At 34.1% G+C, this 21155-nt stretch overlaps 2 protein-coding genes across 2 annotated transcripts in view; both read right to left on the reverse strand.

Moving 5' to 3' along the window:
- Positions 1 to 21155, reverse strand: part of LOC127070651 (glypican-6) — a 265597-nt gene that overhangs the window by 181834 nt on the left and 62608 nt on the right. The window lies entirely within an intron of this gene.
- The window catches only part of LOC127070873 (uncharacterized), a 59809-nt gene that overhangs the window by 11519 nt on the left and 27135 nt on the right, over positions 1 to 21155 (reverse strand). The window contains exons 2-10 of the mRNA XM_051009417.1: positions 10952 to 11073; positions 9546 to 9866; positions 7451 to 7891; positions 4256 to 4707; positions 2648 to 3133; positions 2110 to 2467; positions 1098 to 1948; positions 772 to 944; positions 455 to 684 (exon numbers count right to left, since the gene is read on the reverse strand). Coding sequence (XP_050865374.1) covers positions 455 to 684; positions 772 to 944; positions 1098 to 1948; positions 2110 to 2467; positions 2648 to 3133; positions 4256 to 4707; positions 7451 to 7891; positions 9546 to 9695 — 3141 coding nt within the window. The 5' untranslated portion in view covers positions 9696 to 9866; positions 10952 to 11073. The remainder of the gene's footprint in view (positions 1 to 454; positions 685 to 771; positions 945 to 1097; positions 1949 to 2109; positions 2468 to 2647; positions 3134 to 4255; positions 4708 to 7450; positions 7892 to 9545; positions 9867 to 10951; positions 11074 to 21155) is intronic.

A 21155-nucleotide genomic window follows, 5' to 3' on the forward strand; every position in this document is an offset into this window, starting at 1 on the left:
ACATTCCTGAAAAATACTTACAGCAGACTCTCTCTCTTCATCGTCAATCAGTTTTTTTTTTTCTTTTTTTTTCTTTCTTTTTTTTTCTCTTTTTTAAATAAATTATCAATCGATGATCTACCTATCTAGTTAAAACTTGAGTATTTTTCACGAATATATATATATATATACTACTCTCTTTTCTTGCTTATCTTTCTTTTTATCTTACTCAACGAGCAGTATAATAATTTTCTGTAAATTCGTCAGTCATGATCACGTTGCACGTAAAGTAATAGATGTGCCATGATAGTTTTACTCAATGAATATCATGTACTTGTTTCATAGTCGAAACACGTGATTATAATGATCGTTAAAGAGAAGAAGTAATTCAGCTTTTCTCATGCGAGGGTGAGATGATTCGGTGGTTGATTCTCTTTAAACGATAGGTTGATAAATATCGAGTTAGCTAACTTCAAGGTAATTCATCAGACAATACCGGTTCCAAGCACGTTTGTTTTAACGTAGCCGATTGATCTTCGAGACTACGTTTTAAACCTTCTATAGTTTGCATCAACATTTGTCTTCGTAGCTGAGTAAGTTGTTGTTGAAATAGTTGAGAGTCTTGAACGTTAGCGTTCGATTCAGCCGTCAAACGTTCTTGACGTAGTTGCGCTACTTTCTCCTTCAAGGATCTTCGAGAATCATCTGAATCCAGTGATACGAAGGAGTTTAAAAAGGATCTTCTTGGATATGGTAGAACGTAGTTTTGGAAAAGATTTGAAGTTGGCTCACCGGTATCATCGGTGGCCGTATCGCCATCAGAATTTCTTAATAACACTTGATGATGACCTAATGTCTTTTGTATTCTACCGTAAGTCGCACTACCAGCATAAACCTTCCTTTTAACCGGTTCACTTTGAGGACAATAAGAAGAACCTTCTTTGATCGGGCCCATGTCGATTGATCTGTAATAAGAAACAGAAAAAAAAAAAAGAAAGAAAAAAATATATCAAACACAAGGTAAGACATATTTTCCATATATAATTATCCTACGTAAATTCTTTACAATTAATTCGATAGAAAATATAATGTAGATCGTTCTTAGATAAACTTTCAACCTGAACGTCATCAAAAGTGGTCTCCGTCTAACGTCGCATTTCTCCTCGGAATCCGACGAGCTCGACGTCACGCCATCCTCCTCTTCCTTGGTCGACGATATTGAGACTCTCGAGTCCTTCCTATTGTCTATAGTTAATCTCGAATCTCTATGGTGTTGAGGAAGAAGCTGTGTCGCTTTATTGCCAGGGAAAATGGAACCTTGAGAGGTTTGACAATCGTTCGTTTCAACGGTAGATTGTCCTACTCCGTTGCAATTCAAGATAATTCGAGGACGTCCGTTGTCCTTTACACCGGTAGTAGGACAAATACTACCACGTACACGGGTTGAAGAATGAACGAGATTTCTGTTAGGTGAACCTTGAGGCGTTCTTCTAGATACGTACGGTGAATCGGGACAATTTGCGACGTCCTGTTTAAAGGGAACGTCTCTAGATACGTTTCCAGCCGAATTTCTTTCCATAAAACGATGAACGGGCGAACATGGCTGCGTGAATTGTCTCTTTGGACTGGTATGTTCTATATCCCTTATACTACCACTCTGCAATTCCGGTTGAGAATTTCTACTTTTGGATAAGGCAAGCTCGATGTTCAATTCCGTGTTCTTGATCAGCTCGACACGCTTGTTAGCCAGACCATTGTGAAACTTTCTCGATGGCGACGGTACGATCGGCAAGGAGCTTTGATTCTTTTGCATATTTACTAAGATATTTTCAGCTTCCATAATCAACTCGCGATACTTCCTGTCGGCTTCCTTGTCTGCTTCGATCAGAGCTATTTCAGACGCGAACGTCGTCATGTATGTGTTCCCAGTGACCTGTCTTCTCACTATGTTCCCATTTACGTAACTCACCTGTTCAAATAAAACAATCGAATTAGATGACATTGACCAAATCAATGCGTTACACTTTTGTATTATTTAATTTATTGTAAAAAAGATGATGATGATGATGATGATAATAATAATAATAATAATAATAATAATAATAATAATAATAATAATAATAATAATACCGAATTCGAACGTCTTTTGACGACCTCGTTTTCGACGATCGTAGGCTGCATCATCGATTGATTATTATCGTTCAATCTCATCGGCGAAAGATTTTTATTAACGTCGTGTTTCTTACGACGAAGACATATAGGCGTACCACCTACGCTTCTACTACCCTGATTAAATCCAGAATTCTTCAGCAACATTCTCTCGACCAATACTCGATTCAAATTCGCTGTCTCGTCGTCGAGCTTCTCCATGTTTGGTTTCCTACGTTGAGATATTCTCTTTTTACGTTTATCGCCACCCTGTTGTTTCTCTTCCGTCTTTTTATATCGAATACTTTGTCTCTTAGCCGCGTTCCTTATACTGATCGTCCTAAAAATACAAATGAAATGATAATCGTGATTATCGCGTTTATCATCGAACATACTCGTTGATAATTCGTTGTTGTCACGATAACGAATTATAAATCGATCGATCCTGATATTTCTTTTTTTCTTTTTTTGATTAATTCGCCTGATATCGCCAATTTATTAAACGTTACAATTGATATACCTTTGAGGAAGAATCTCGTCCTTGTTTCTTCGTTTCAAAAAGGATTCCCTCAATCTTGTACCACGTCTACTGAGCTCGCTCGTAAACGTGAAATAAGTACAGTGACCGGTATTAGGAAAATTAGCAGGACATTCGAGATTATCTAAATCGAGGAAGGAACCATTGTCGATGTAATCGAAATCGTTTTCGAAAGGATCGTTCTCATCGCCACCATCCTGACCTGTATCAACGTCCGACAAAGAATCTATGTAATCCTCGCAATCGGTTGGGTCGCTATCCGACAATATATCCGTCTCTTTCTCGTAAACATAACTCTCGTCGAATTTCCCCATCATTTCGTTCAAAGTTATGTCGTCCTCGGATGAACGAGCACTTCGAGTTACCGACGATCCTGATGAGCTACTGCTACTTGTACGACGTTGCATAGCCAATGGTATCTTAGGTCTTATATCCATACCAGGCAAAATCCTCCAATTTTGATTTATCCTAGGAATAAAACGATCTCTGGTTAAAATGGTTTTCATTGAATCACCAACGAACGACGATCTCGTTTAATATCCTTATATATCGTCCGTATATATGTTATATATCCTTGTCCCATTCTCCTTCGATCTTATCCGATACCTACTATATTATCCTCCTCTTTCGTTCAACGATGAAAAGTAAATATTTGTTGGAAGGCTCGAGTGTTACTCCAAAAAAGGGGTTGAGAGATCGAGATAGCAGGGACGATGCCATGTGACACACACCCTTTTTTAGACGCATCTTGAGGAAATCTTTTGCTAGGGATGATATCAAGCAAGATGGTCGTCAATCTTTCTATACATCATCGAACGTAATACGTCAGAAAGGTAGAGGAGTTGCTACTGGCTTTGCTTCTATATTCGATCCGACGATTTATCCAAGATTCTATTTAAAATTCTTATTTCGTCGATTGTTTTCTTTCTTTCTTTCTTTCTTTCTTTCTTTCTTTCTATCGCAGACGTTTCGAATCATTTCGTGTTAAAAAAAAGGAAAAAGAAAATAATAGTCTTCATACGTTTGAAACGACTCTTCCGCTTTAAGTTGACTCTATTTTCATATATATATTTCTATCTAACCGACTACCACCTACATTTATCGTTGACACGATGAAACTTTTGAAAACACGTTTACATCCTCCACATTGTTCATCGTCGTTTCCTTTGATGTCAACATCGTCCGCAAGCTCAACCAGAACGTATTTGCTATTTGCGTTGACTATCCATATAACAGGGAGCATATTATCGATCGGCCAGCTTTCATTCGATATCTTTCACGCGAATTTCAAAACGATATATTCCATTGAAATTGAATCGAGAATTATTATCTGCCGTTGGCACGATCCATCGATATCATTGCTGTTATATTGCGAGGAAGAAGAAAGAAAAAAAGAAAGATGTAAAGATACAAAGAAAACAAATTATTCTCGACAAAGGTTCTCAATCATTTCTATTCTCTCGTAAGAAAAAAGATCGGCGAGATCGATCGATCGACTTTTGAAATTGATTGTATCACAATAACGAGCAAAGAAAAGAAAAATTACGAAAATATTTTACAACAGAAAATTTCAATTTTTCGATTACTAACGGACTACGTCCAGCGCTGAGACTCTCTTGACGATGTTCCCTCTTTGTTAGACTCTCTCTCGCGCTGTTAACATTGACGTCACTGGCACTACCGGATGATTCAGTCAGCTTTAGACCCGAACTACTGCTGGTTTCATCGAGTGTTAGCCTAGATTTAAAGCCGGTCGTGCTGGAACCAGAAGAGTTTGCCGACAACCACGGATTCGTTCTTATTCGTGATCGTTCGCGAGGTGATTGTACGGTTGGTGAGACAAGTGGGGGAGGTATCGAGGATGGTACAGGAAGATTATTCCTGGAGGAATCAGCTGAGAAGGATTCCGTTCTTCGATGAGAATTTTCTTGCTGTCTTTGCGGAGTCTGTGGTGGTTGTTGTTGTTGTAGTTGTTGTTGTAGTTGTGGTTGTTGTTGCTGTAGTTGTTGTTTCGATCCATGATTGATCGTAGCTTCGGCGCTCTGCAAAATATTTCTTTCGATGTAATTTAAGAACTAACGTTTTCATCACATTTTATTAAATATTCCAATTCTTTGATACATTACTTTGCTTCCTTCTCAATCTTTGTTCACTCGTTCTTTAAAAGTTTAATTCAACTATTAATCAGACTGAAATTTTACTTCAAACGTTTACTCCGATAAGAAAAAAAAAAATTTTTAAATTGAAGTGTGTGTATATAAGACAAACTATATGGATGAATTTCGAGGAAGATTTTCAAAATCCTTTGATACATTACTTTGCTTCCTTCTCAATCTTTGTTCACTCGTTCTTTAAAAGTTTAATTTAACTATTATTAAAAAAATAAGAAAATAAACAAAGTTAAAGTATATATATATATAAAACAAATTATACGAATATCAAAGAAGATTTTCAAAATTCTTTGATACATTACTTTGCTTCCTTCTCAATCTTTGTTCACTCGTTCTTTAAAAGTTTAATTTAACTATTATTAAAAAAATAAGAAAATAAACAAAGTTAAAGTATATATATATATAAAACAAATTATACGAATATCAAAGAAGATTTTCAAAATTCTTTGATACATTACTTTGCTTCCTTCTCAATCTTTGCCGACTCGTTCTTTAAAAATTTAATTTAACCATTAATCCGATTGAAATCTTACTTCAAACGTTTACTCCGATCAGAAAAAAATAAATAAATAAATAAATAAATAAATAAATAAATAAAAAGAAAATTAAAGTATACGTACATAAAACAAACTATATGGATGAATATCGAGGAAGACTTTCCCATTAATTTGCTAACGAGGATTAATTTGTGAAACGTGCCTACCTCGAGAACGGTATATGGAGTTTGCCTTGCGAAAGCAAATCGATTGGTACACTAGAAGAAGAGGGTAGAAGGGAACGCGTTCAGTTCATTTTTCATTCCTTTCTAAGCACACACAGGACGACGAGCGTTTCTCGAGAATAAGGGGTGCGGTTTAAAGGGAGTGACTGCGGAAGAGGAACGAGAAAGGGAAAAATAGAGAAGAGGGAGGAGAGAGAGAGAGGGTTGGAGGAAAACTCAATAATGCTTTTCCGTCGACCGCTCGTTTAAGCGCTTCCGCGAAAACGTCCGTTCGATTGTATTGTACCAGACGATGGAACGCGGATGGACCACCACACTAAAAAAAGAATGAACGAGGACGAAGAGAAATCCTTTCTCGAGTGAGTGTTGAATTCGTCGGTCCTTGGCTTTAGAAAGAGAAAAATAAAGAAAGAGAGAGAGGGGGGGGGGAAGCAAAAAAATATTTCGCACTGCATCGCTCGATTGGTCGACGACAATATGAGAATATAGTTTTGTTTTCTTTTTCTCTTCTTCTTTCTTTTTTTTATTTTTTATAATCGTCTTTCGATTCACTCTCGTTCATCCCTACTCATTTCGAACACTTTTGTCCTTCTGTTATTATTTTCTTTTCTTTCTTTCTTTCTTTCTTTTTTTTCTTTTTTATAACTCGTAAAAGAACATGGAGACATTTTTGTTCTTCGATAAATTGAATTTCTCCACTCGAAGGTGTAAGTAAGTATTACCTTTTTAAGTATACTTGCCTCGTGATTCGTGATTGATTTATTCCTTCGTTATTAATGTTATGTATTGATATTATTATTAATAATATTGTTATATATTTTTGTAATAAATAATTTGTTACGTTGTTAAAATATTATTGTTGATATTATTAAAGAAATTCTATAGATATTATTGTAATATATTTACGAAGGTAGAAAGGATGCACGCAAACGCACGACGAAAGAAAGGTAAACGAGAAAAAGAAAAGCAAATTAAAAAAAAAAAAAAAAGATGATGAAGATGAAGAAGAAGAAGAAGAAGAAGAAAGAGGAAAGTAGAACTATTGTTCGTAGACCTTTCCGAAATCGATTTCACTTCCAAACGTCAGAGAACTATTCTCGTGCTTCTCGCGTTAACGTTAATGATCCGTTCTCTCGCGAATCGCTCGTTATCGCCAAAATCGGCGTTTGGCATTCGTGGGAAACTGAACTAGTAGTAACTCCGAACTCTCTCGTCTATTGAACCGTGAGAAGTTTCGTTCTAAAATGTATAAGTTTTGGTTTGTGCAAGGTAAAAAAGAGAGAGGGAGAGAGAGAAAGAGAGAGAAAGAGAGGTCGTTGAACCCGAGACGTCAAAGCATCACAAGAATCTCTAAGAGAAGACGAAGAAGAAGGGAGGAGAATCACCAAAGGGGTAAAAGCTGGTGGTTTCGTGAAACGATGCTAATCTCGCTACGACGAACGCGAACACTTCGTCTCTTGTCTATCACGTCAAAAGGGAATTCAAAAGAAAACTTTGCTACTTCCGTGTCGTTACATGGAATCGAGAGGCCATCGTTACAGTACCTGAGATGATATCCTGAAAAATTTTTTTTGATAATATACACACGCACACACATGTATATATATATATGTGTGTGTGTGTGTATATATGTATATATTGTAAGAAACATATATAACGTATCTATTATTTATATATATTATTTTTATAATGAAATATAACTTTGTGAAAATTATAATAAACAATCTTTTGAGAAACGCAATTCGAACATTTAATTAAATCTTTTTAAAATTGTCTTTCTTTTCTTTTTTTTATATATATATATATATCTAATTTTTATCTTGTACCTCAAAAAGAAAAGAAAAAGAAGGGGGAAATATAGAAAATTAAAGAAAAAAAAAATAGATTACTTACAAGCGCGTTGAGCTTGGCCGGAGTGCTCGTACGTACGTCCTTTGGCTGCTTACTATTGTCACCGGTCATGTTCGAGGACTTGTTCGTAGACTCGTTCGTTCTGTCGTCGATCCTCCCCGCATTTCCCTGCGCCCTACCTTTATTGTTACTTTGAAAATAATGCGTGCCCGTCCTGATATTGATGTAATACTCGGGCGGAAAGCTCGTACCGGGCGACGTACCGTCCGTCGAGTATCCGGTACTGTAGGCACTTTCCGGAGAAGAAAGATTCACGCTTCCGGTACCACCGGATGTACCGGAAGAGGTGGTCACCGTTCCAGCGTACCCGCCACCACCACCACCACCACCAACACCACCAACACCACGATCAACACCACTGGATCCACCGTGCAATCGAATTCCGTCTACTCCGTTTCTTGTTGGCGAGTCTACAGGATGTACCTAAAAAAATATATATATATTAAAATATATATATATAAATCGAATTACGATCGATATTTAAGATCATATTTTCGATCATTAATTAGATTCAATTCAATTCAATTCAATTCAATCGGATTTAAATAAAATGATCTTTATTTCATGATCGAAAGGTTGAACGCGTTTATCCATCGAGTGTCATTTCATTTTCGTCGTTCATTGAAAAAGAAAAAGAAAAGAAAGAAAGTAAAGAAAGGAGATTTAAAAAAAAGGAAGATTCAAGGATATAAGAACGTGATAAAGCTAAGAGATTATATATATATATATATATATATATATATATATATATAAATCTATACTCGAAAAAGAGTAAGAAGTAAAATTTTGATCGAAAGCGTAGTGATCCACAGTAGAATTGGCCAGACGCGAAATATCCTTTTATAATCGATTAGCGAATGAAATTTCTTCGAGTCTCTCGATGGTCCGTTGTTAAATTTTCAATGCTTTCGTTCTCGACGTTAAAAGGTTTACTTACAATGTTTAAAGATTGAGAATTACATTTGAGATTGTAGAGCGATTGCGTAAGTAGCTTGTAAAAGGTTGAAGAACCGGAGGTTAAGTATAATTAGATAGCTAAGGGAAAATGGGAAGAAATTAGAGTGGTAAAGGGACGAATAGTGAAAAAGAGAAAAACAGACAGACAGACAGACAGACAGACAGACAGAGAGAGAGAAAGAAAGAGAGAGAGAGAAAGAGAGAGATGATTATAAAGTAAAAAAAGAAAGTGAGATAGAAGACAACTTTGCTTTTCTAGGGTTGCGAAATAACGGACGTTGTTTTTCTCTTGGATAGACCTTGGGCGAGAATACTAAACTAGGTCTTTCTCTACCTTCTCTTTTCTTCTTCAATCTCTCTCTCTCTTTCTCACTTTTATTTTTCCCTCTTTCTCTCTCTTTCTTTCTCGTTAACAGGTAAGACTTATAAGAAAGGGTTTGTTAGCAAAGAAAGGCGTATATCTCCGCGAAGTGGAAGCCTCTAAGAATAAACTACGAGGTAGATCGTTGAAAGAGGATGAGCAAAGTGTTTAGCACGTTGCAATCTAGACGATCGATAAACGAGACTCGAGTAGCTCCTTTTATGTTATAGAACTCTTCGTTGGATCTATACCAACGTTGGATATATACATATATATTTCACTTGAATATCGCACTTGAATAATCGATTTTTCTTCAATCATCGAAGCACCATCGATCGTTCTACGTTTATTTTTAAAGGTATTAAAAGAGACGGGAAATCGTATTATCAGTTGAGAGCTGATAACTCTAATAAGATTTTTCACTGGCTGATTATTCGTGCCTTGTACTACGAATCGTGTTCGTTTCATTATCGATGAAAAAGAAAGAAAAACAAAGAAGATAGAAAAGAGAGAGGAAAGATAAGGAATATGAAAAAAAAAAAAAGAGAGAACGAAGAAAGTGGAACGAACGAAATGAATTTTCAAGTTTGATCGATCGATAACAAGTAGAAGAGGTTTATGCTCCAAGATTGATAAGTTTCTTTCTCTCTTTCTCTCTCTCTTTTTTTATATTTTTTAAAAGGAAGACAACGAACGAATGATAAGAGAGAAAAGTGTAAAGAGAAAAAGAGAGATAAAAGTTTTCATAAGTACACTCACTTGATGCAAAGCAGGCGATCTATTGGCACTATGACTTCTCGGTGAATTGCAGTTAGAATCGAATCCCTTATCGCCCTTTTTACGATCCTTCTTTTTCTTTGATCGCACAATGTGTGCCTCCATCCACGTGCGCAATTTCGTCCCGAACATGTTGCAAAGAATTCCGTTCAACGGATCTGTGCCACGTTGAAAATTGCACAAGTGGACAGAGGTCAACACACTCTTACACAGGGGCCTCCTTTTTAATTCTTATTCTTTATCTATCAAGCTCGTCCATCGAATATCATATTGTTCGTTTCTACGATTGAAACGGTCTCTGATCTGCGAATATAATTAAATATAAATATAATCGATGTTTGTTGGAAATTTTTTTCTAAAAAAGAAAAAGAAATATTTAAAAATGTATAATCTGTAATATATACACAGATATATATATATGTGTCTGTATATGTTTTGTTTATATCTTTTATATTTATTTTTTTATATTATTCATATTTATATATATATATTTTATTTATTCATTTTTAAATATATATATGTGTGTGTGTGTGTATTATTTATTTATTTATTTATATACGTATATGTATAAAAGAGATGATTTTGAAAATAATTATCCCCTTTTTTCTCAGAGACACATCAGACTAATTTTCTTTTATCCTTTTTCTTTTTTTCTTTTTTGCTTTTTACTTTCTACAGATTATAAAATTATAAGTCTAAGAATTTTCTTATAATCTAAAAGAATAGAAAAAAAAAAAGAAAAAATTGTCACTCCGAAAAGTCACGAAAAAGAATAAATTTGGATTTTTCAAATCACTTAATAACTTTTGATCGATTTCAAAACTTCCTCGATACTTGTAATTACGAAATCAACTAATGATAAACGATTAAAAATTTCATCTTGAATTAATACAATTTCCAATCGAATCAAATGCGAATCAAGTAAAGTTTATCCTTTTTCTCATTTTTATATCGATGATCCTTGGCACACTTCCAATTATATACATATATACGATTCCTTTCAAGGATATAATACTAGTAGTTAGTAGAGACTTTTCTATGTACTTTCTCGCATAAACGCACACATGCAACGAATCAAAGAATATCGAGTAACCGATTACGATCATCGATTCTCAGTAGACTATCAGTCAAGTTTCGTTTTCTCATATTTTATATGTCTCTTGAATTACCATGTCGAATATGAATATATACCCATAAACACAAATACATGTGTATTCTCATCATATATTTCGAAAGACGATACATATCTTTTTTATTTATTTATTTATCTTGTTTTTTTTTTTTAATGGTCATTATCATCTCGAGTTATCATCGTTTAACGAGAGAATTGAGCACGAAACTTTGATTATGCGATAATGTTGTTTAATCAACTGACCTTAAGTACTAACCTTAAGTCGTCGTCGTCATTGTTTCGAAAGTAGCCCTCCTTTCGTCTTTTTATTCTCTTAACGTGGTAAGCCAACACGTTTTTTTTCTCCCACACGCCATTCCTCGATCTCGGGAGATGAATCTGTAACGAATTAATATTAATATTATTTAAGTAATATTTTATTATTGTACGTAGAAGACATTCTACGTACAAGTAAAGATTTTTGTATTCTATCAAATGTAAATTTGTTGTTAAGAAATTTAACATTGTGTGTGTCTCTGTGCGTGTGTGTGTAATTATTTTTATTAATATTCTTTTTTAATTTAATTATTTATATATGTATAATACAAAAAATAAAGTAAAAATACTCGTTTGATATTAATTAACGATTCTCATATTACAATTTATAATTATAATAAAAGAAATTTAAAACATGTAAAAATGTACATATTTGTAATAATATAATAATCTCTAATCAACAATTGATACGATAATCTTATATACGTATTCTTGTAATAATTATTACGATTTTTAGAAGTAACGATTGCAACAGATTCTTTCATTATCAACATTTATCAAAATGTCTATAATTTCCAAAATCATTTAACACACTTCCTCTAAATAACACGACTGTCGAAAAAAAAAAGAAACTTTTTTTTCGACAGGGTTCACCATTGTATAAATGCGATGATAAATTGAAAAGAAAAAATTGTACTATGTCTTATCTTATCAATAAGGTCATGGAAACTTTTTCTGTACGTCTTGCGTACGCTTACATTGTCCAAGATAAATAACATATAAATAACAATCAAAAGATCGAATTTGATTCGCGCTTGAAATAAAAAAGAAATTTCCTATTTGAAGTGGAACAATAACAAATATGAAGTTAAAGAGAAAAAAGTGAATAAAAAAGAAAAGAAAAAAAAAATTTATAAACCTGTATGGAATATTAACATTCGATATATGTGAGGATCTCTTCAGCGAGTTGCTTATTTGCGAAATGAGAAAGGGTATTCTCTTGAGAGAGCATAAAATAAAGTAGAAAATTTTATCCCGTAGGAATAATCGAATGGGATGCTGTACACGTCGTGTTCGATCCCATAGACCAACGCGTTTCTGATATTTTTCACTTCCGATCACGTATCGCCATGCGAACGAAGGGGAAACAAAAAAAGAGAGAGAGAGAGAGAAAAAAAGAAAGAGAAAAGAAAGATCTAAAGGTGTTCATGATTCAATCATTCCCATCAATGTCATATATCATTTTCTATCAGTTATATTCTTTCTTTTTCTCTCGCTTTTCTTAGAAACAAAATGTTCACGATTCTGTGCACCCTCTTAGAACTTCGAACGAAACTGTCTTAGGACAGCCTAAATCCGTCGAATTCGATTGCCTATGTTAATTTCTTCTGAAAGTTGTAACTCTGTTAAGTTCTCGAAGGATCCTCTAATTCTCTTTCTCTCTTTCATTCTCTGCTAAAGCTTCGGTGCTAATCCAGCATCTGCATAATGTTTCGACTAAATTCGAGGTTGCGACGTAGGGTGCCTTTCTAACTAACTAGAATTACTCTATCTGATCTATTAACACCCCGATAGTTACCTTGCTCAATATGTCTCGAATCTTTTCAAAAAAAAAAGAAAACAGAAAAGAGGAATACATTTATCATAAAAGAATAAGCAAGCAATTATGATAAATCAGTGAGCTTTTTTTCTTCTTCTTCTAACATTCCATTATTTATTTAATATCTTGAAATATTACATATAATGTATTGTATACAAGTATATTTTATATATAAATGTTTATTATATATATTATATACAAATACAAATAATACATATATTACATATTACACATTACATATTTCGAAATATTAAACAAGTAAATAATCAACCCACTACGACTTACTTATACTTATTCTAACTTTTATGTATTACAATAAAAAATTCATAACTCTTGATAAGTTTAACATAAATTTTAACACCAAAAGGAAATGGAGTTTCCACTTTGTAATTCGATTCGATGGTGGTCAACTTGTTTTAGCATAAATTCATTGGACAATCCTTACAAAAGAAATGAGATTTCTCGGAGCATCCCTCTGAGACTAATACGTTCGTCATTTCTCGCGTAAACCAACCCCATACTATCTCACCACCGTCCTATACTAACCCCATCCTCTTCCCAAAAGCTCGTTTAACTTCGGTAGAGAAACTCAGAGACAAGGAAGGACTCGCACCCCAAGGTAATGCGAGCCACCCTTCCACAATTTCGGGGGTGTACCCTGTCAAAGCGCTTTTATCATAGCATCCCCCAACGTATGCTTTAGAGATATATTAACTAATTAAACTGGAAACGGAAAAGACAGGAATATATCCGATTTCTATTGGCTAATCAAACGTATTGTGTTCTTAAATGTCGGTCAACATGTCTCGTTTCTGTGTCGACTATGGATCGTTAAAAAAAGAAAAAGAAAAAAACAAAAAAAGAAACAAAAAATAGAAACAAAAAGATTCTTTTACATCTTTCCAAAGTGATCAAAGGAAAAGGTCCTTCTTAAATTTCTCCAGTAACGAAAGGGATCCGAAGGGATTTAATCGGTAACGAGTAGCCGTTTGAACTAACGCCGGTCTAACGATTAGTTAGAAACAAGAGCTCGTTAGTGGTCCGTTTCTACGGTTGCCAACCCAAACGGTTGAAACTACTCTACTCTACTCTACTCCACTCTACTCTACTCTACTCTACTCTATTCTACTGGTCGCATACGATTGAAAGGGTTACTCGAAACGATTGCAACTACCCCCTCTAATTTATCGCGAGTGTACCATGTTATAATAACGATGATACCGAGGGTAAACTTTTGACCTTGATTAAAGCGTTCGTTCAATATTTATTTATTTATTTATTTCTCTTTTTTTTTTTTTGATGCATGTGTTTTATTAATCATTAACGGAGATAAGCAGGGATGATAAAAAATAAAAAGAAATAAAAAGAAATTAATAAATAAAAAAAAAAGAATTCGATTTTTAAATTAGATCAAAGACTAAAAGTTAACTTCGTTCGTTCGTAATAATAATTAATATTCTTCAATCGAGAATAATTATCCGTAGATAAATAAGCTTTGTAATTTTCCTCTTTCCTTTTTCTTTTTCCCTTTTTTTCCTCTCTCTCTCTCTCTTTCTCTCTCTCTCTCTTCCGTAAAACGGGAAGAGAAAACTTTTCGCGCCTGGAAGATTTATCGACGTTTCGTGAAGTTAACGTGACGTTAAAGCCACGTCCACTCGACCGTCCTGAAAGCCAAGAGGAGTCTAACGTTGACGCACTAATACACACATACACACACACATTTATATACACCTATACAGTTACACATACGTACAAGAAAGTGGAAACTTCTCTCTCGCTTCTGTCGAGTTTATCTTTAGTGAATCGAGTCCGCTAACTTTCGACGCGGAACGAACTAACTCTCATCTACGTGATAAACACGTCTGCGTGTGTAACCTAACACACACACACGCACACATACGTATATAATTTTTCTTTTTATTTGTTTTTTATACAAATATTCTATAAAATATTATTTACGTTAGAATTTCATATGTATGTTCAGTTTTATTCCCTCTCTCTCTCTCTCTCTCTCTCTCTCTCTCTTTTCTCCCTCATGACGCACGTGCGTTGGATTAAAAAACGAACGGAAATTATGGCGGTGAGACCGGTGATTCCCTTTTCCCGGTCGAAAGTCCCACAGGACCCGATGTCACCGGAAATAAAGGTGCCAAGCTGAGTTTCGTTGAAGAAGGGAGCAAGCAAGCAAGCAACTAACCAAGCAACCAAGCAAGCAGTTAAACCCACTGCCACCACTGTTACACACTGAAGTGTTTTCCTTCTTTTCGAGGGTGGCACCAATCTACGAAGCATCAACAACCCTCTTGCTGCCTTCTTCGCTCGCGGTTATGAATGCGTTACGACTGTCCTGCCTTTTTTAACGCGATGAAATAGGTACTTTTCTTTCTCTATCTTTTTTCTTTTTTCTTTTCTTCTTTTCTCGAAGTCAAACACGTCGAATAATAAATATCGAAAAAATGGACGAGGAAAGATAATACCACAGCAATAGCTTCAAAACGAATCCTTTTGTCAACTTTCATTTTCTTTCTCTTTCCTCTCTTTTTATATATATATATCGTTGGATGACCCTCGATTTAGTGGAGGGAAAAAGAGAAAATGAAAAAAAAAAATGTCGGAATTTCGCAGTGATCCCTTTTAAACGAAATATAGTGCACGTGCGGTACAGACACAGACCGCACGCGGTCGATCGTGCGTAACTGAAAGAGTCCATATATACAGAAAGAAAGGGAGAGAAGGAACGCGTACATATTCAATTATCAACCCTCTGCTAAAGCGTGAGCAACTAATGGCATTGCCAGACAAGCGAGAACTTATAATTTGTTGGCTGGCCAGCCGGTGCACACAGGAAATCCCTATGGATAACTTTGCCTGACTTTACGAAGAAGACCTTAACGATCTTCTGTGTATCTATATTTGTGTGCGTACGTGTATACGTAGAAAGACCTTTTCGTATGTGAAAGACCAGAGTATTCGTGTTTCATCGAATACTTGGATGATTCGATTCGATTCGATTCGTTCGAACTACTCTTATATCCTTTTCTTTTCTCTTTTTTCTTTTTTCTATTTCTCCAATTAGGTATTTCGTTCGAAATCTTTACTCTGAAAAGTAAATATAACTCGATGGAAGGATTCTCGAGAGACTCTTGGAAATAACTTTTCTACGAGTCTTTTGAGATGTTCATTTCTCGTTAGAAGATCTATTCATTCTTAATATATATATATATATATTGTCCTAAGAAAATACCTAAGCATTTCTTTTTCTATATATATATTAATTAAGTTAAAACTTTAAAAACGTGATACGATATACGATACGATTCTCATTCGATAAATTATTTCTTTATTTCTTATTTTCTCTATTAATCCAATAACCTATTAAGATTATCGAACATCACAAATTTTCTTTAATCCCTTCGAGAATTTATTCAACGATTTTATTAAACTTTATATAAAATATTAGAATCGTCGATCTTAATGAACTTAAGATCGATAATTCATAGTAAAAAAAAAAATCAAAGAAATTGTTTACACGATTTTTATACGATTCATCGTACCTCGTAAGAACTATATTATACTGTTGAAATATTTCTCCATTAACAATATGGCTTCCGTTGTTGATTGTTCGCGAGTTTATAATCGAACGGAATTAAAACTGAAAATATTTTTTCACTGTAAAATATCGACGCCATTGTTTCGAATTTGTTCGTGTAAAAAGGTTCGATATCCCTCGAAAATAATTATTTACAAAAATATTAACTCCGAACAATGAACTGTTATTTAAAATGAAAAAAAAGAAAAAGAAAAAAAAAGTATCTAACAATAAAAGTCATCTTTCTTTTCACGAGAAACGCGACAACGACGAGGACAAACATCTGCTTGACGATGAGTTATATATCCACTCGACCTATATTTCTCCTTGGACAAATTTTGTGGAAACGTCGAAACGTCTTTCAATGTTTATATTAGCCACCGCGGAAATAGAAAAGGCCGGAAGTAAAACATACGTTATTCGCGGATCGTTCGAACTTCTCAAAAACAAGTATTTGACGTATGAATCTATAAAACCCACCTTCTCATTCACCCAACCTTCTCTCTCTTAATCTCTTCTACTACTTCGATTTGAAATAAAAATCTTTCGACAAAATTCCGATATAATTCGAATTAATAAATAATTCTCTCCATTGATTTTCTTTGTTATCGTTCACCGTTCGAATAATATGAATTCCCATAGAAACTTTTCTACGTTTTTCTATGGTTCGTTTATATTACAAAGGTGTGTGTATATACAGGGTGCCCCCAAAAAATTGGGGATGAACATATACTACGTATTACTTAATTAATTTAAAAAAAAAAAAAAAAAAAAAAGATGAAAAAGGTTCGTATAAAATTATGCACAAAAATGCTTTATCGAAAAGATATATACTTTTAATAAATTCATAATTTATAATGATGATTATAAGAAATGTATAAGCTTGGTCCCAATCTTTCTAGACACCCTGTATATACAATATACATATACATATATATATACATATACACACACACACACACACACACACATATATATATATATATATATAACGTTATCTTGCTAGCATAATGTTTCAATGAATACAAAACTTTTTCCACCACGGTTGCTCGACGCCATGACGATGATGAAGAAAAATAAGAAGACGAATAAGAGGAAGCAAGAATAGAAAAAGAAAAAGGAAAAGAAGCAGAAGAAGAAGAGAGAAGTACATAATGTGAAAACAAAAGGAAAACCTTCCTCCTACACGCGTCATGCTTTTTTATCTCACGTTTGCACAGATAGATACATACATACATACATACATACATATATATATATATATATATATATATATATATATATATATGGGTATACATATTGCAGTGTATACGATTTATTATGATGGCTTAGAATAGAAAACGCGTTACATTTCTATTAACGTCTAGTACGTGTCACAATGAAGAGATATTGTAATACTTGTAGTAACGATGAATATGTACATAGATATATACTTATATATGTACGTACCATATTCTATTTTCAACCTATAATATTATATACCTACATATATACATACATCATACATACATAGATACATACGTAAGTGTACATATGATATAACGTGAGGAACAATCAAAAGTATCTCATATACCATAGAGGTTCGATTTTTATGATCGAGAATGACGTTGATGAATGAGAAACTTATTCGTATGTGTGCATCAATATGTCTATGTAATGTGTGTGTGTGTGTGTGTGTGTGTGTGTGTATTTTAGCGCAGATACAGTTTAAACGCGATAGAAAACGTATAACTCTACTATGAATAGAGACGTAACTAGATAAACATACACGTAACATATACACACATATAGTATCTACGAAGCTTCGACGAATATTTCGAGAAATTCCTCTACAAATTTACTTTGGAAGGATATACAGATTTTGTCAACGTTTCACAAAAAAAAAAGGAAAAGAAAATAAAAAATAAATAAATAAAATAGGAAAATCCTCGTAAAAAGGGAAAAAATCCTAGTACACGTGAAAATCTCAAGCATACCGATGAGATAGAATACCAATGCGATAGATACGTAAATACACACACACACACACCATAAATAAATAAATATATATTCATATACACACACATATATGCAAACATATAGGTATAACTTAAAACGTCCAGACTTTCTCTTTCTCTCTCTCTCCTTTTTTTTCTAGCCCTTTTAATCCTTCTACACCCTTCCACCCCTCCGTTTCTCCTTTAAAGCCGTCAGAGATAAAAAGAAGTTGCCCGAAGCACGGACACGAACGAAAAGGAAGATGCAAAAGAAGAACGTATCTTCATCCTTCCCTTCCCTTACTTCCTCCCCCTATCCACCCTCTTTTTTTTCTACATCCTCCTCTTCTTCACTCCTTCGAGACACCCCTTTCGTTTTTCACCGTACTCCTTTTCTTTTTTTTCTTCTCTCTCTTTCTCTTTTTCTCTCTTTCTTTTTTCTTATTATTCTCCCTTTCTTTTCCTCACACGTCCTTCTCTAGTAAAAGTATTCTTCGCGAATCTTGAGACGAGAAGATTTTTACCCCTCCGGCACGTGGACCGAACAAGAAACTTGGTACTGGCGAACGCACACACACACACACATATACATAGATGTGTGATAGTGTCTTCTCTTCTCGAAAGATGCAAATATCATATGCGAAAGGAAACTAAGAAAGAAGAAGAGAACTCGTCGATTCGAAACTCGTCGCTTCGGTGAATATCTAATATATATGTATATATGTACATGTATATGTATGTATATATGTATATGTAAAAGTCTACGCTTATATATTATATATTCGATAACCATGAGTTTCCAACTTTCCAATAGGATTTAGACGCTTTTGGAGAATACCAGAGGGATAGAGAAACACTCCCCTTAATACTCCCCCTTCTTCTCCTTCGATGTTATTTCCTCACCTTCTAACAGAATCGAAATTTTACGAGGACGAAAACGAAGACGAAAACGAGGACGACGACGAAAGTATCCTCCCCTTTGCTTTTCTTTCCAACTTTCACGACTATTTTATTATCCTATTTAACTATTCTTATTTACGACGTAGGATAACTGCCCATTAAAACTACGAAGAAACTTTAATTTCTAACATGTCGAGTAGAGAAAAACGAAATTATATAGAATAATAGAAATAGGATAATATTTGAAATAATAACGATAATAATAAAATAACAATAATATAATAATAAAATAATAATAATTAAAAAAAAACTATATAAACACATAACTTCCATAATGAAAATACGTACTATCGCGAAAATATAAATAAAAAATCACACACACACACACACATATAAAAGAGAAATAAAAATCTGAATTCTAATGAGTCTTCTGTAGGTCGTCGACTAAATGCCAGATTCGTATCACTGCTAACAATGAACAAGAGGGAAAGAGAAAAACAGAGATAGATATGCAAGCAAACCCTCGAGGAAAACGAAAGGGGTAATTGTTTCGTAAGAGGCCATAGTTGGAAGGGAGAGAGAAGAATAGCCATGACAAAGGGTAGACGCTCAAAAATCGAGACGATCTTTCCTTCTTGGATTTAGGAAGGCCAGTCACGTCAGCGTAAACGGACGTTCAAAGCTAGAATGTTCGCAGACATCTTCTCTCCCCTCCCCCTCCCCCTCCCTCTCTCTCTCTCTCTCTCTCTCTCTCTCTTCCTCTCTCTCTCTCTCTTTTGGTTGAGAGAAGCGATAACACCCGCATGATCTTCAGACGAAGTACTTTCAACTCACGGTAGGGGGTTCCTTCGAAATGAGAAAGGGTCTCCCTTCACCCCTCTCCACTTTCTCTCTCTCTCTCTCTCTTTCTTTCTTTCTTTCTCTTTCTTTCTTTCTTTCTTTCTTTCTCTCTCTGTTCATCGAAACCAACCAAGGAAAAGAGATATCACTTCCCTTTCGTCTTCCTTTTCCTTTCTTCAGAATTTCCCTAACGAAGCGCCATATTTACGGCTACGCACACGACGTAACTTATTTCTACTTCGTTCTTCGACTTTTTTCCCCCTTTTCAATGAAACCCAAAGAAATTAAAAAAAAGAAGAGAGAGAGAGAGAGAGAGAGAGAGAAGAAATGAAAAAAGAAAAAACGAAGTATTCTTTTATATCTTTGGTTGTAAAGGGAAGAGACCACGTTGGTCCGACGTTTTTTCATTTTGCTGATATTTATTTCTGATCGTTTAAAGTGATAATTTATAAAGCGTGGCAGTTTTATGGGATTCTATGGTACTGTGAATAAATTCTACGGTAATGCGGGATAATTCAACGATCGAATCGATTTTTTGTTTAATTATATATTTTTTGTTTCTATTACTCCGTTATTATTTTATACTTGTTTTCTTTCTTTCGATAAATCGTTTTTATATTTATTTATTTATTTATTTATTATTTTTCTTAATATATAAAAGAAAAATCTTTTACAGTCCGACGTATTAAAAGAAAATATATGTTATACTTAATATCTCATTAAATTTGACAAGAAAGAGATTTTATCAATCGTAGGAGAGAAAAAATAACATAAAATAAAATAAAATAATTGTCGAAGGTTTCGCAAATATTAGCAAAATTTTTTTCTGTTTGACCAAAAGAAAAATGAGAATCCCCGATATAAATTTATTAAAACACAAATTCTTCTTATCGGTTTAATTGTTTCCTCGTTTTCCCTTAACGATATGAAATATTAATTATATTGTCATTTATCTTCTCCGATAAATACGTGCAATAAATCCTATATATTTTCCTTTTGCAAAAATATTTTTACAGCAGCCGTCAGAAAGATTCTACGATCGATGAATAAATTTTAATGATAAATCATTTTGTTAAATTATTGTTAAAAACGCGAGAGAAGATTTCTCTTTATGAAAGCACCAACAGATAGATAGATAGATAGATAAATAGATAGATAGATAGATATCACTACAGTACGTTTTAGTAACATGTTGATAATTTAAAAGACCTCCTTAGAATCTTTTTAAATGTCTTAAAAGATGCATCCATAACATTGATCGTTCACTTTTCCCAACATACACGCTCGTACATTCGCGTTT

The sequence above is a fragment of the Vespula vulgaris genome, chromosome 19 (assembly GCF_905475345.1).
Source record: "Vespula vulgaris chromosome 19, iyVesVulg1.1, whole genome shotgun sequence".
NCBI lineage: Eukaryota > Metazoa > Arthropoda > Insecta > Hymenoptera > Vespidae > Vespula > Vespula vulgaris.